Genomic DNA, 14,219 nt, shown 5'->3' with positions numbered 1-14,219 from the left:
AATTCAAAACAGTGATTAATCTTCGTATCTCTGGTACATGTCAGCAAACCTCTTTACTGAAATCTTCAGAACGGTCATGAAAAGGAGAGGCATGGAGCAGTCAGTGTGGGAGCTCACATTAGCATGTGAGACTGACACCCGAATGTGATTTTTTTTTTTATTTGAAGTAATAACAGATTATTCTAACAGGACTTCAGAATAAAGGATAATATTACAGAATAAGATATTCTGGGAAGAGCAATGGAAACTATCATTAAAAAATAGGCACTAAGATTCAAACATGGCACACCTAGTTTAAAAGCATAAACCAACACCCTTCCCAACATTATTTTGTGAGAGAACTACAGGTACTGTGGCTCCACAATATCTGCTTGTAATTCCTTTATTTTCTTCAATCGGAGCAAAGGTTATGATTAATGCCCTTCTATAGGCATTTGTTGCAAAAATGCAACAAAACCTTACATGGACAGTGTTTTTCAGAAACATGACCAAACGTGCATATTCATGTCTGTAAGGACAGTGGTCAGCCTGGCACACTATTTACAGGCAAGGAACTGCTCTCTGACTGCTTGGCAACTGCTTCCTTATGAACTATAATTAAAAGCCCAGGAGAATTAGATGCATCATAAAAAGAACTGAATGTTAAATGCAAGACTCCCAAGATGTTATCTAAAAAATACCCCAAACCAAAAAACCTGTATACACAGGACCTGAAGTATTAAAATTGCCAAGAAAATCTGGTTTGCAAAACAGTCTTTTATTGTATCCGTGCCACACATACTAGTGAAAAATAACACTCCTATAAAAGGAAAAGAAAAAGAATGCTACCTTTCCACAACATTTCTTTTAAATAAAACTTCAAGTACTCTTACATTAGTACAAAAAAAATTCCGATCTATCTGCCCCAACAGGCCACCACAACACACAGTAGATAAAACACAGTGGTTACAAATGTCTTCTTTTGTTATTCTGTGGCAAGGCAAATGGAGGGAAATGTTTCTATGAAAAAATACTGTGTGCGTAGGAAATTGTCACAATTTTCTTCCACATGGATACAAATGATTATACTTGAATTTGAGGCCGTGGGGACTTGAAATCATATAACAAAATAGAAAAATGGAAAACTAATATCCCCTACACCCTGTTTTAAAGGCAGGCACTACCAAGATTAAGGAGACTCCACAGTGTTGGTAGAGGATAATTACTGTACAAGCCATAGAGCTGTAATTACCTTAAGACTAAAATAAAATGCTACCATCCTCCTAAGGCATAAACAATAATGTCTGCAAACAATATGTACACATCATACATATTTAAAACAAGACTTAATATAAACAATAATGAACAGTATATACATGTCTCAATTTTTCTTCACTGTCTTGAAATACAATTTAACTACACAAGTGATGCAGCAACATATATATAAATGTACTTGTAACTCTACAGTAAAGTTTAATTTTTAGTGCCTTCACAGCACATCAGTGTAAACAGTTTTACTTGGCTTTGTTTTATATTTTAAAACATTCCTTGTTGTATTTTCAACATTTAAAGCAATTTTCTAGTTCTTCCTTTTCATAGAAAACGAAGATTTTGAATGCTGTATAATCATAAATAATTCATAAAATTAAATACATTCACTAAAAAATAAACTACAAAGTAAAAAAAAAAAAAAAAAAGAGAGAAAGAAAGAAAGAAAAATAGATATTTATTGAAAGGGAAAAGAGAACCATTTCCCCAAGCAGAGCTCTGGTGGTTGAATATTCAGTGCGTTTTGATAAATTGCTATTGCACTATAACACCCCTTTCTTTGAAATTCTTTGGGTGTGCTTCCCTGTTCTACCTAAATTAGTTTGTTAAAACACACAAACCAATAACCAAGGGGCCATGGTTGCTGTAGGAGTGAAGCCTTTAAAACTAGTATCACAACTCTGTGACATTTCAAAGGAAAAAATTAGTTGCGTATGTGCCTTGCACTTCCACGTAAATACAGTTCACATTGCTGGTCTTATCAGTCCTCATTTAATGGAAAAAAGAAAAAAAAAAAAAAAAAAAAAAAAAAAAAAAGAGTTCTAGTAGCTTCAGCTCACTTTGAAAATCTCTGTCCATTTTTTTTCAAAATACTTCCTCATGTTGTGGCCAGCCCTGCCAATGTCAGAATCATCTTCATTGAAAGTTTCACAGTTGTCGAAAACAAGCCTGACATCCAGCGAAAATGCTTCAAGATTAGGGTACCTGAAAGAAGAAAAATGTGAAGGATTTTTTGGAACATAGAGAATCAAAGGGGAAAAATGTTTCAACTGCATGAGAAAATACTTAAGTCAGATTTTAAATTAGAATTTCTAACAAGAAAATGAACATCAGTGAAAGGAAATACTCTCTCGTCACTGCTTTATTCTTTTCCTCAGAAGTTTTGTAAGGTAGAATTTCATGCCTGTACTGGAAAACAAACTTTTAGAAAACTAATTCTTCCTTCTCTTTAACAGCTTTCTAGTTAAAATGTAATGGCTATTTTCCATTTATGCATCTATTCTTAGGCTCAGGGTCCTTTCAAAATGTTGACTAGAGCCAAATTCATCTAAATGAGGTACAAATGGGTACAAAAAAAGGCTGCCCAGATAATCCTGTGCCACTGTCTTCGCTAATTCTTTTTACTATCCTGAATAGCCCAAAGAGTGTTCTAATATTCACAGGAATTATTAAAAATAGACTAAAAGCTTCAAGTCTACTGATATGAGCCCATGGGGAGCATTTAAATTTCGTATTCCTGGGTGAAAAAGCCTGAAGGGCTTAAAAAGCTCCTTGTGCTATCCTAGGAAAGTTGCTCTGTGTGGAGCTGACTGACACTGCAGAGGGTCCATTTTCACAGATTCATTAGGGCACAGGAATATAAACAAGAAGGGAAGGTACACAAAGGCATGTAGTGTGGTCTTCCGTTTTAAGAATCTGTGTAGTCTAATTGCAGGGCTATAAAATGATTAACCTCTGTTACCCTGGTTTTTCTGAGCCTTTTGATTTTCTTAAATGGAGTCAGATCTTTTTAGTTATTGTACAATATTAAGAGCCGTTTTCTACCTTTTCCCACAGATGTAACGTAAACAAATCCTTTGTTTTTCATCCTCTGTCCTTTGTTTGCATATTTCTAACCTGAAAACAACTGTAACTGACAGTTGGTCTGGCCACTGAGGCTGAGGGGTGGAAACCCCAAAAAGCCAATCTTCTGCTAGACCCACAAATGTATAAAAAGTAAGAAATAAACAAAGGGGTCGCTTCTCTCCGCTCCCTCAGCTGGGAGCTGGTTCGGAAGGACCTCTGCCTTGCGAAATCTCTTGTCTGCGTGTGACTGCTTTGTGTGTCTCGGTGACAAACCGCCACTACAGGAGAGAGACCCACGACAGAGCTGGCAATTCACTCCACAGCCACATCATTTACAGGGCAGAGTCCAACAGTATGAAGTTTAGTAAGTCTAAGTGTCGAGTTCTACATTTTGGCCACAAAAATCCCCTACAGCGTTACAGGCTGGGGACAGTGTGGCTGGACAGTGTTCAGGTGGAAAGGGACCTGGGGGTGCTGGTCGACAGCCGGTTGGATATGAGCCAGCAATGTGCCTTGGTGGCCAAGAAGGCCAATGGCATCCTGGCCTGCATTAGGAATTGTGTGACCAGCAGGAGTAGGGAGGTCATTCTTCCCCTGTACTCGGCACTAGTGAGACCACATCTTGAGTGCTGTGTCCAGTTCTGGGCCCCTCAGTTTAGGAAGGATATTGAGATGCTTGAGCGTGTCCAGAGGAGGGCAACGAGGCTGGTGAGGGGCTTGGAACACAAGCCCTATGAGGAACGTTTGAAGGAGCTGGGGTTGTTTAGTCTGGAGAAGAGGAGGCTTAGAGGTGACCTTATTACTCTCTACAACTTCTTGAAGGGAGGTTGTAGACAGGTGGGGGTCGGTCTCTTCCACGGGGCAGCAACTGACAGAACAAGGGGACACAGTCTCAAGCTACGTCAGGGAAGGTACAGGTTAGATATTAGGAAAAAATTTTTCACTGAAAGAATAATAAAGCACTGGAATTGTCTTCCCAGGGAGGTGGTGGAGTCACCATCTCTGGATGTGTTTAAAAAAAGACTGGATATGGCACTTAGTGCTATAGTCTAGTTGAGGTGTTAAGGCATAGGTTGGACTTGATGATCTTAGAGGTCTCTTCCAACCTCATTATTCTGTGATTCTGTGACTCCAGCAGCTTAAAGCCTACACAGCTGGTTCTCTGACATGCAATAACACCAAGATGTCTCCATGAAAAAAAAAAGTGGGAAAAAAAAGCCTTCTTGTTGACTATTTTGGTGCATTTGACCTGGCAGTTTTACTGGTTTTCAGCCAGTTCCACAGTCTCCCATCCAACATGCTATTTCACTTGAATATGGCAAAGATTAAAGCATACAATTAAGAATTTTTATTTTGCCTGTAGAAGTAATCACAGATGTGTCAGAGCAGAACAATACAGTTTAGCTAATTTTAAAAATATATTACCCTGCTCAAATATTTTTAAAATGTAAAGTGAATTTTACAATAGATTTACTTACTGTCCACTACTTAGCTTGTCTCTAATGGTAGAAAAGTCCATAGGTTTTTTAATAACTTTCTTATAACCGGGGACAAGTTTCAAGTTTACAGGAAGTAAGAAAGGCCAGGCATCTTCATGAGTTTCCAATTCTGAGAGAATCATGCTGAATAAAATAAGGTTTCAAGTCAGTATTTTTTAAGTGTTCATACATTCACAGTGTTTTCACTATTACATGAATTCCCCAAGAACTGCTGAACTATTGACTTTACAAAAGGAAAGCACTTTATTCTGGACTTTTTGCAAGGCTGAGAACAATGTACATTGAGACAGACAATTGAGTAACTAAAATAGCATTACGTTCTGTCCAGGCAACCTCTGCGAGATAAAATTCTAATGATCAACATTCCAAAAGAAAACACGCTCCTGCAACTTTGATCCTCAGTGTAAACCATTTGCAAACCAGCTGCTACTAGTGACTTTCCAAGACTGTGACAAGGCTAAAACTATGTCCCTTTTGACTGAGCAGCAATGCTGCCACAGCAGATGGTTTGTGTGTGCCCCTTGAGACGTAGCAGAGATTGTCTTTGATATCCTTGAGAAAGGTATCACTGCTACTGGGGCTGCGCTTCACTCCTCCCAGTCTTGAGAGAAGCATTCTCCCAGCAGACACACATGTGTGTACATACACACACACAGAGAAAATGTGTATATATATACATTTATTTGTCAGAGAAGAGCATTCCTGTTCCCCAGAACAGAGAGAAAAAAGATCAAGTACTACTTGTTTTAACAAGACTTACCCCTAAATTTAGCATCTGACACATTACCTGCATATAGCCAAATCCTTGGAGCTGGAGTCTCCATCTCTCTTAGGTTTCTTAACAGCAGTGCAATTTTCTTGCTTTAACTGGCTTACACAAACATTTTCATCAATTTTTCTTTTTTTGGGGTCTGTTTTTCCTCTTTTTAAGGCAATACTTGTAGTTGCAGAGTCTTCATCCTCTGTTTCTCCTGTTAATTTCCTACTTCTCTTTTGTTCATTACTTTTTTTACCTTTAATTTGAAGCTTTTTTATCTTTAGGGTTTGACCACTTGCCTATAATAGAGAGAACTGAAATAAGTAATAACCTAGAAATTACAGAAACCTGTGTTATCACTGACAGACAGCAATGGAGATCAGAAACAGAAGCACCAAAACAAATTAAACAGAAAACAAATTGAATATTTAATATTAGAGATTATTCACTTTTTGCTCTTTTCTGAAGGCAAATAAGGCTTCAGAAATTCCCAATACTCATGACCTAGGTTCTCAACTTGTGACAATACAAAAGCACCTGACATTCAAATTAGTAAAACAGCACCTCCTAACAACCAAGTTGGCATTGTTTTAGACAAACATTAGTCCATTACTAAATGACTGATATAAACATACAAAAAACAAAAAAAAAATTCACTAAGTTTTTCCTCTGCTTTTTCTTTAAAACTAGAACCTGACACATTGGCCTGTCAACGCTTAATGATGAAATTTGAAAACAAATACTGAATAGATTTTAAAACAGAAATTAAAAATTATTTTATTGAATTAGCATGAAAATTCTGTACCTACTTACATTAAAAAGCCCACAGCATATAAAACTGTAGTCTTTACTGTCACTGAAATACAAGTTCAAGAAAACTACTAATCTCATAATTTCATGGAACCTCCCCATAAAATACACAGACCATCATTTTCACTGAAAAAAGCACTGGTAGATCTGTAACACTACCACATATAATAAACCAGTCACTTGCTCCAGCCCCTTCACCCTGACACGAGGGTTACCTTTGCTATGCAGGCAGGACAGAACCAGTCCCCATCTGGGATTGTGCTGATCTTGGGTCTGTGGCAGTAGGTGTGACAGCCTTTATCACAACCATCACAAAGGAGCAGCAGTTCCTCATTATCTCCTTTTCGACAAATTTGGCAGTACTGTAATTCATGAAAAATAGGTTTAATTCAATTTTCAATATTTGAAACACATAAATGGCACCTCAATTCAAACACACAAATTCACTCTCAAAAATACCTTCATGTTACTTCAATCAGAATCTGCTAATGATCCTATCCATAGAAGAATATACAGAGCATATATGTAAGGGACTAATTTAAAGGCTACATTTGGGGAACATGTTGGAAAAGCAATTCATTTATTATAAGACAGGTGTCCCTAGAGTACAGAAAAAAATGAGCACTTTTTATAATTCATTAATGGCTGTGAGAAGTAAAGGTATACCTATCAAAACCTCTTGGTCCAAACATACTATTTCAGATATCTTCTCTTCATTTGTGACCATACTGTGTATGTACATTGCTATTTAATAAAGAAAATTTATATTTTACAAGAGTATTTACACATAATAATCAGTAAGGATCTTGTCCAAGGGCCACAATGAACAAATTCAGAAAAGCAAAACAAATGATCCTGGCACTTCCTAAAATTCACACTAATTTAAAAATATCTAAAGGACTGTCAATTTTCTTAGGTACATTATGTGATATTGCTAATCCCTTATTTCTAGACATCTTTTTCAGGAACTTAAAAAATCTCCAGATATTTTCACCAAATACATATGTTTACTGGTATCACAGAATATTCTAAATTGGAAGGAACCCATGAGGATCATCAAGTCCATTCTTAAGTGAATGGCCCATACAGGGATTTAGTCCGTAACCTTGGTATTAGGAGCACCCTGCTCTAACCAACTGTGTTGTAATTAAATGCAGAGAATATTTAAACCAAATTGAGAGTGATACATTTTTTTCTGAGTAATAAATTCCTTCAGCTTGAAATATTCCAATGCCTTTTCAGATGCTCCTACCAAATTCATAAGCTTCTTGCCCTAAAGATGCTGCTTAAAACGAACAGCTATATAAACTCAAAAGTACAGCCTGACATTACAGCTTTTATTTAAAACATCCTTTAATTGATCAGATGTAATTCGAATCTGTGTAAGACTGACAGAAATTTAAAAATTAGGAAAAGGACCACAAATGGAAGAATCACTTTTGCCACCCACTACGTAACACTGGTCGTACTTGACTACATCATTGCTGTAGCAATTAGTTTTGTTTTCAGGAATTTGAGGTTCAGAGGTCCATGCAAATTTTGACATACCTCCTTTGCATGCTTGTTTTTGTGTATGTAGTTGACATAGATTGACTTGCCGAGTGTACAAGGAAACAGGTATTTCAGCTTGTCTCCTCACACACTTGCCTAATTTTTATGTTCAGTTGTGAGAACTCTGCATGCAAAGAAGCTGCATATTGGGAGCATCTCAACTTCCTGAAAAATGAAATTCTTAATGAAGGATATATGACGCTGAACCTCCGTAAAACTTGTGTCGCATGTGAGGTTAGAAAATACTCCATTGGAAAGAGTATATTTCATCAGATGGAGCAAGATGACTTTCATCTCGATATTATCATCAAAGAATAATTACCATCTTAAATAATGTAACCATCTACAAAGAGCTTTCTATCTTAGCAAGTTTCGGAAGCTGAATTTGTGGAGCAAGGGACAATCTTTTCCATTAGGCTTATTCATCTGTGCACAATGTACAATTTAACTGTGTGAGGTTCTATGTGAAGTGGTAAGAAATGCATTATTCAACTTAAAATGCCTGAAGTCGGAAAACAGGGTATGTCAAAAACAGTTCGGATACTTACAACTTTCATAATGGATTTTTCCCATGCTATTGATTTCTGTAACTGCTGAATGCACAAAGCTACCTGGGCAGCACTGCGCGCTTCTGACAGTGCCCTTCTCCACACCTTTAACCCCGGAGCAATATCCTCTTCAGTTCTGCATTAAAATATAGGTAAATTAAGTAGGTCACACCCATGTTTGCTCATGTTTAAATGTGGGACAATCATCATCACACTGAAAGCCAAGCAATGACAAAACATACACAGCCAATAAGTATAAGGTTTAAGCAACTAAATCTCATGTAGTGCACAGACTGTGGCTACGTGCCTCAAAGCTTAGTCACAATCAGTTAAATGTAAGATAACTTTGCAAGATTATTAACAAACGTAACAAAAAAAATCTTTACAAAGCACCATGCAGAATAACATGATCCATACGGATCACAGACATACAAGAAAGTACATAGATAACAGGCAATAAGAAAATAGGCTCCAATTAGCAAAGAAGCACAATAATTTTTCAAGTTAATCTCAATAACCTACCCGTCACCATCACCACTAATAGATGGTGCAGGAGCAGGGACAGTAACTGTGCCCACATTATCCAGTTTGATCTGAATGGTGGTACTTAAGGGGCTCTTCAGATACCTTCGCTCTATGTTCCGCTCCAAGTCAGCGAGCCTGGTTACAGCTATATCTAGAGGGTTGTCACTCCTCCGCTCTAGAGAGCTGGCATTGCCTTCTCCGCCTCCAGCACAATCTCCATCGTGCTTCTTGTGCAATCTAGTAATTGATTTATGTTCACGATATACCAAGTCGTCTCTCTCTGATGCAGGTTCAGGACACAGCCAACCCTATGTCAATAGAAAGGTTTGGGCATTTATTGGTTGCTGTTAACTCAGTGTGTAAACAGAGGAACTGTTTTATGGAATCAAACTAAGTCACTGAAGCGCGGTTTCCAGTAGATCTTTGTTACTTGTAATCCATCTGTAGAGACATTTTCCAAAATATCCAGAGAACTAAAATAATTAATCAAGAAATACAGGCATTACCGGACTTTCTGAAGGGACCTTTCTGCAACAGTCTGCATTCTTATCCCCTTGTGAAATATCCCGTTCTATTGGTCGAAACATCAAAACAGGTGTACCTGTTCAGTAGGCTCAGGAGGCAGTATCAGGACACAGGAAACTCATGCCAAAAACTAGATCCCAAACATTGCACCTGTACTATAACCAAACATACACAATTCGAGAACCTTACACCCACCTTGGAAAAATTCCAAAATCCAGAGAATTCTTAACTCTATCACACTCATAGCCATTACAAGTTCTCCATGGCTCTAAAACACTCAAGCAAATTATTCTGATGCACTTGTAGGCATTTCTAAAAGCATTACCAGCAACAATCACACAAAGCAGGCCGAAGTGTGGCAACCCCCCCCAGAGTTAAGCAGTCTGTATGAAATACAGTCATTGCATTCAGAGAAGGTTAACAAACTGTACACGGAACTGCACGGTAGGAGAACACTCTCCAGGAACTGCCATTCTGGGCATCTTCAGCTCTCTGAACTGCAGAGAGCTGAACTCAGAAGACTGAACTGCAATAAAATGTTTCAAACATGAAATTTCCATGATACTGCACAGTGTATTTGTTTCATTTGTAGGCAATTAGGATGGAATAAGAAGACACTTACCAACACACATAGACTGCTATCTGCTTTAAATTCTTACCACTTATTTTAAAGAGACATTTTATTGAAAGTTGGTTTTACCTTAACTTGTAAACTAGCTGATGCAACTCTCCTCTCTAGATCTTCCACCTGCTGAAGAATAGCAAGATCCATCTCCATAGCTTGTTCTTCTACTGACCAGTTTTTCACAACATCCCGAGTTACCTGGTTATCTTCATTTTCATTGATATCAATAATTGCAACTGTATTTAAGAATCACATTTTTATTATTTTAATTAGCATTAAAACTGCACTGGTAAATTCAAGCTGATTTACCCACCACTCCAGTCAAATACTGAAGAACTGCTGTAAAAGTACACTATTCTTAAAATACCCAATATGGACAACAAATTCTGTATGCTTTCGAACTTGCAATTCAAAGGCAAGAAGGGAAAGGAGAGGCCTAGCGTTACAGAGATGAGAAGAGCTTCAGAAGGTTACCAGAGCTTGAGAAGCTTACTTAGACCACTAGAACTATTTATATTAAATGGCATTTCTCTAATCCAGTAACTTTCCATAACAAGGCTGGCAAAAGGGCAGCTACAGATGGGGAGACCTTTACCTTTTTTCTCCAACCATTACTTTAACTCTCCTGCTAAACATATCCCAAAGAGCTCTAGTTGTCTGGTGCCCCAACACCACATGTAACATAAATACCAACTACATACCATCCTTGTTTTTGATGCAAGCCAGGGTGATATAATCCATGTGTTTCTGTATTTGCTTTTGTAAGGCCTTTTCTCTTATTCCCCTGAGATGCAGCACTTTAAGCAAAGATTTTAGGTCCTCTGGATCAGTAATCCTCCACCACCCATACTGCATTTCTAAATCAAGACAAGCATATAAACACTTTGCAGGTGCTTTTTTCATGTGATCACACATGATCAGATTAGGCAATCATTTAAAAAATCAATAGGCAAATTATTAAAAAAAAAAAAGTAACTTGACAAAGGCACTGCAGAAATTATCATCTTAGTGTTGCATTATACTTACCTTCTGGTATAGGCTTTGGGTTAGGATAATCTACAGGCTTGGCTACTTCAGCTGCTGTAGAAGGGGCAGAAGCTATTTTTTCAGCTTGTAGTGCTGGTGATTCACTTTTACTTGTAGGAGCACTAGATGCCAAGAATGTGTTACCATTGACTTCTGATAATCCCAGCCCTGATCCAAGAGCAGGTAAAGGAGATGGAAATGGAACATTTGAAGTAAGAACTCCTGTAGACCATCCACAAAACTGAAGTCCCATTATAGGTAGTCCTGTCTTCATCTGCTACAGAGGACAACTACCATTACTATAATCAAGAAACCTGAATTATGATTAAGATGCTGTTTGTCAAACAATAATCAAAACACAAAGAAAGCCTTTACACTCAGTGCATCAACTAGTTTCAGAAAAACTAATATAACACTGATATGTAATACCTCTTATCAGGGCCCAGCTAATGCTAAAAAACCAATAGCTTTGAAAAGGTAGGGTTTTGTGTCTTACACTTCCAAAAACTAGTTTATATTTACTTGCTTTCATTTAATACCAGCAGCCAACACCGTAAAAGCCAAATTAATTACTGAAACACATGTACAAAATACCATACATTGGCTTACTTGAAACATCATGATCTAGTATTATAGAACTTCTGTATTTAGTTACTAACATTTAGAAACAGAAAAAAAAAAAGAAATGCAGATATAATGATCTCAGGTCTGTGAACTAATTTGTATAAACAGACATCCTCCCCAAATAAGCTCTGCAAATTCAAGCTATTCAAAAATTAATTTATTTACCTGCAGCGGTGACAATGCAAAAGGACTTAATCCCATGGGACTCTGTGCAGAGGTTGAGCCCAGAAGAGGAGATGGAACAGGTGACGGTGACTTTGATGGTGAGTGTGACTGAGGAGTGAGTGGAGCTGTAGTAGACGGTGTGTCCACGTGGGTCACCGAGGTGTCATCACAGGGCACCCGTGGTAACAGGCTGAACCACTGCCTGCTCTTCTCAGTAAGAGTCTTTAACAATTGATCATTTGGAATTAGTGGAGAACTATAAAACTTTCCTGTCCCACTGGCACTAGGACTGAAAAGATTATTAGAATCAGACTTCTCGATGGAGCTTTGTGATGCAGGGGGTTGCAGACTGCAGAGAGCACTTTTTGAGTTACTTGGGTAAGACAATGTGCAGCCATTTGCTGCACTGCCATTGGGTTTTGGGGACATATTGTCAGACTCAGGTGGCATTTTTGCTACCTCTAACAGTTTGCTTAATTTTGAAAATGACCCAGGCTTTTGCAAAAACAGGTTAGTGCTGTCCTTTTCTTTCAGATTTTCCTTTTGCTCACAGTGAGTTGTAGCTAAGCAATGTAATTTTTCTTCCATTTCAAAATCTTCTTCTTTTATATGCATACTTTCTTCCTTTTTTAACTTCTCTTTTTCTTTTGCAATTTCTTCTAGACCTAGAAAGGCATAAGAAGCACAGATTACCTGTAACAAATCAACTATTTTACAAAGTTTTTATAATCACTGTTTGAATTTAAAATTACTTCATTTTTGGCTCAACATGTGCTAGATGGCTTTGCTGTTGTTAATGAAATCCCTTCTCACTTTGCAGAGAGAAAAAAGTCTCTAGGCATACAGACAAACACTACTAAACATCTCTAGGAAAAATCACCTCAACATGGCTAACACGCTACTGGATTCATACATCTGAAGCAGTTTCCCAGTGCCAAGTCTCTGAAAGGGACAAAATTTTGCCACCTTTCTTTTTTCAGGACTCTACATACCTCATCGAGAAGCCCCTGTAATGATATCAAGGGAGTGCAGTGTTTACAGCCCTAAGTTTAAAGAAACGATCAGTTGCAAAAATAAACACACAGCCAACTACGAAAGGGAGAACCAAAATTCCTGTTACAAAATCAAATATTCCCCAAATACTGAAGTAACATTAAACATCTTTCTATACAAATCATTAACAACTTTGACTGTGCAACAATATCAACAGTCTGTGAAGTTTAATGCTCTTTCAAGAGCCACTGAGCATGACTAGAACTCTCCATACAACTAAGCACACAGCTAACATCTAAGCATTTTAAAGTACAGCAAGCAGAAGCTGATTAAAAAACCCAGGTTTCTTCAAACACAGGTGGTGCAAAAGATCTGAAGATCTCCCTTTTGCAAAAGGAAAAAACTTTTTTTCCCTCTTCTTTGCACTACTAGTCTTTCTTAATAATTTTTCTTCTACTCTTATACTGACTGCCAACTCAGACAAAAAGTCTTTAATAAAATGCTTTTCAATAGAGAACTGTTAGCATGAGGGGAAGCAGGGAGAAAATCCAACTCCTTATTTTATGTTCATCAGATACTGCAGTCACAAATAAACACACGGCTTACAGTTCATGGCAGGCACTTGCTCCAGAAAAACTGTAATTTCTACAAAGAAAAGTACATCCCCTCCTACTAAAACTTCAAAATGTGTTCAGAGTTACGGTTTATATCAAGATATAAACAATTTAATTATCAGCATAAGCATGAAAATGGCTACACAAAAGGGATAGAGAAGTACTGTTTAAATGGACAGATCATTCAAGACTTTATGTCTCTTATTTCTTCAGGGTTAGGGAATTAGATAAACTGTAGAATTTACATAAAGACAGCAAACTAAGAGCTGAGGGGAAGAGGAGGTAGGTGAGAATTTAAGAACACATCTGTTTTCTTCTTCAGGGAGATTAAACTTTCATTAAGACAACATTAAAAAACAGAGGTTTGCCCTACAGCTTTTTGCTAAAACTTCTGTGTGGGTTTTTTTGTATGGGGTTTTTTACTATTTTAAGACAGGTAAATGTATGTAGATTATTTTCTTTGTGTACCATTTCCAAATGATTTGGGGAGTTCATCTGTTTAAAACATAATGAAATACAGCAAACCGAAGAAAAGCAAGCAGCACATTCTGTATAAAGCTGCTCGTGCAAAACCGTTCCTAACACAGAGCATAAGTCAATGCAAAGTGCAAGACAGAAAGGAAAGTACTTTTTATGCTACCCGTTTTAGAAAGATAACTTGATCAAGATTGCATTTAGGGGAAGTTCTATGGCTTCTTTTTGGACCCCAAGCCAGGCTCAAATTTCCTACCATGCCATTCTGTAACAGTTAATTAAGCAGCTCTCTAGAATGATGCAATTCTCATGAGATATGCAATTGTGATGTGCATCAGATTTTTTTCTTGCTATTTTTTGAGGGAAAAATGTGAGAGAAATGAGGTTTTG

General features: G+C 37.5%; 1 protein-coding gene across 16 annotated transcripts in view; it reads right to left on the bottom strand.

The window, feature by feature from the left end:
• Window positions 1–736: 736 nt before the first annotated feature.
• BAZ2B (bromodomain adjacent to zinc finger domain 2B) overlaps window positions 737–14,219 on the bottom strand; it is a 108,343-nt gene continuing 94,860 nt past the window's right edge. For 11 of the 16 annotated variants that reach the window (XM_040068952.1, XM_040068959.1, XM_040068960.1 and 8 more), the window contains 10 exons: window positions 11,749–12,413; window positions 10,960–11,236; window positions 10,635–10,790; window positions 10,009–10,169; window positions 8,781–9,091; window positions 8,259–8,394; window positions 6,375–6,521; window positions 5,380–5,648; window positions 4,572–4,715; window positions 737–2,232 (listed from right to left, as the gene is read on the bottom strand). In XM_040068952.1, coding sequence (XP_039924886.1) covers window positions 2,079–2,232; window positions 4,572–4,715; window positions 5,380–5,648; window positions 6,375–6,521; window positions 8,259–8,394; window positions 8,781–9,091; window positions 10,009–10,169; window positions 10,635–10,790; window positions 10,960–11,236; window positions 11,749–12,413 — 2,420 coding nt within the window. In that variant the 3' untranslated portion in view covers window positions 737–2,078. The remainder of the gene's footprint in view (window positions 2,233–4,571; window positions 4,716–5,379; window positions 5,649–6,374; window positions 6,522–8,258; window positions 8,395–8,780; window positions 9,092–10,008; window positions 10,170–10,634; window positions 10,791–10,959; window positions 11,237–11,748; window positions 12,414–14,219) is intronic. The other 5 variants (XM_040068961.1, XM_058421261.1, XM_040068968.1 and 2 more) reach the window with 3 other exon arrangements.

Source organism: Hirundo rustica, chromosome 7 (assembly GCF_015227805.2).
Source record: "Hirundo rustica isolate bHirRus1 chromosome 7, bHirRus1.pri.v3, whole genome shotgun sequence".
Classification (NCBI taxonomy): Eukaryota; Metazoa; Chordata; class Aves; order Passeriformes; family Hirundinidae; genus Hirundo; species Hirundo rustica.
Note: the sequence above shows the minus strand (reverse complement) of the source record. Positions and strands in the feature narration are given on the sequence as shown.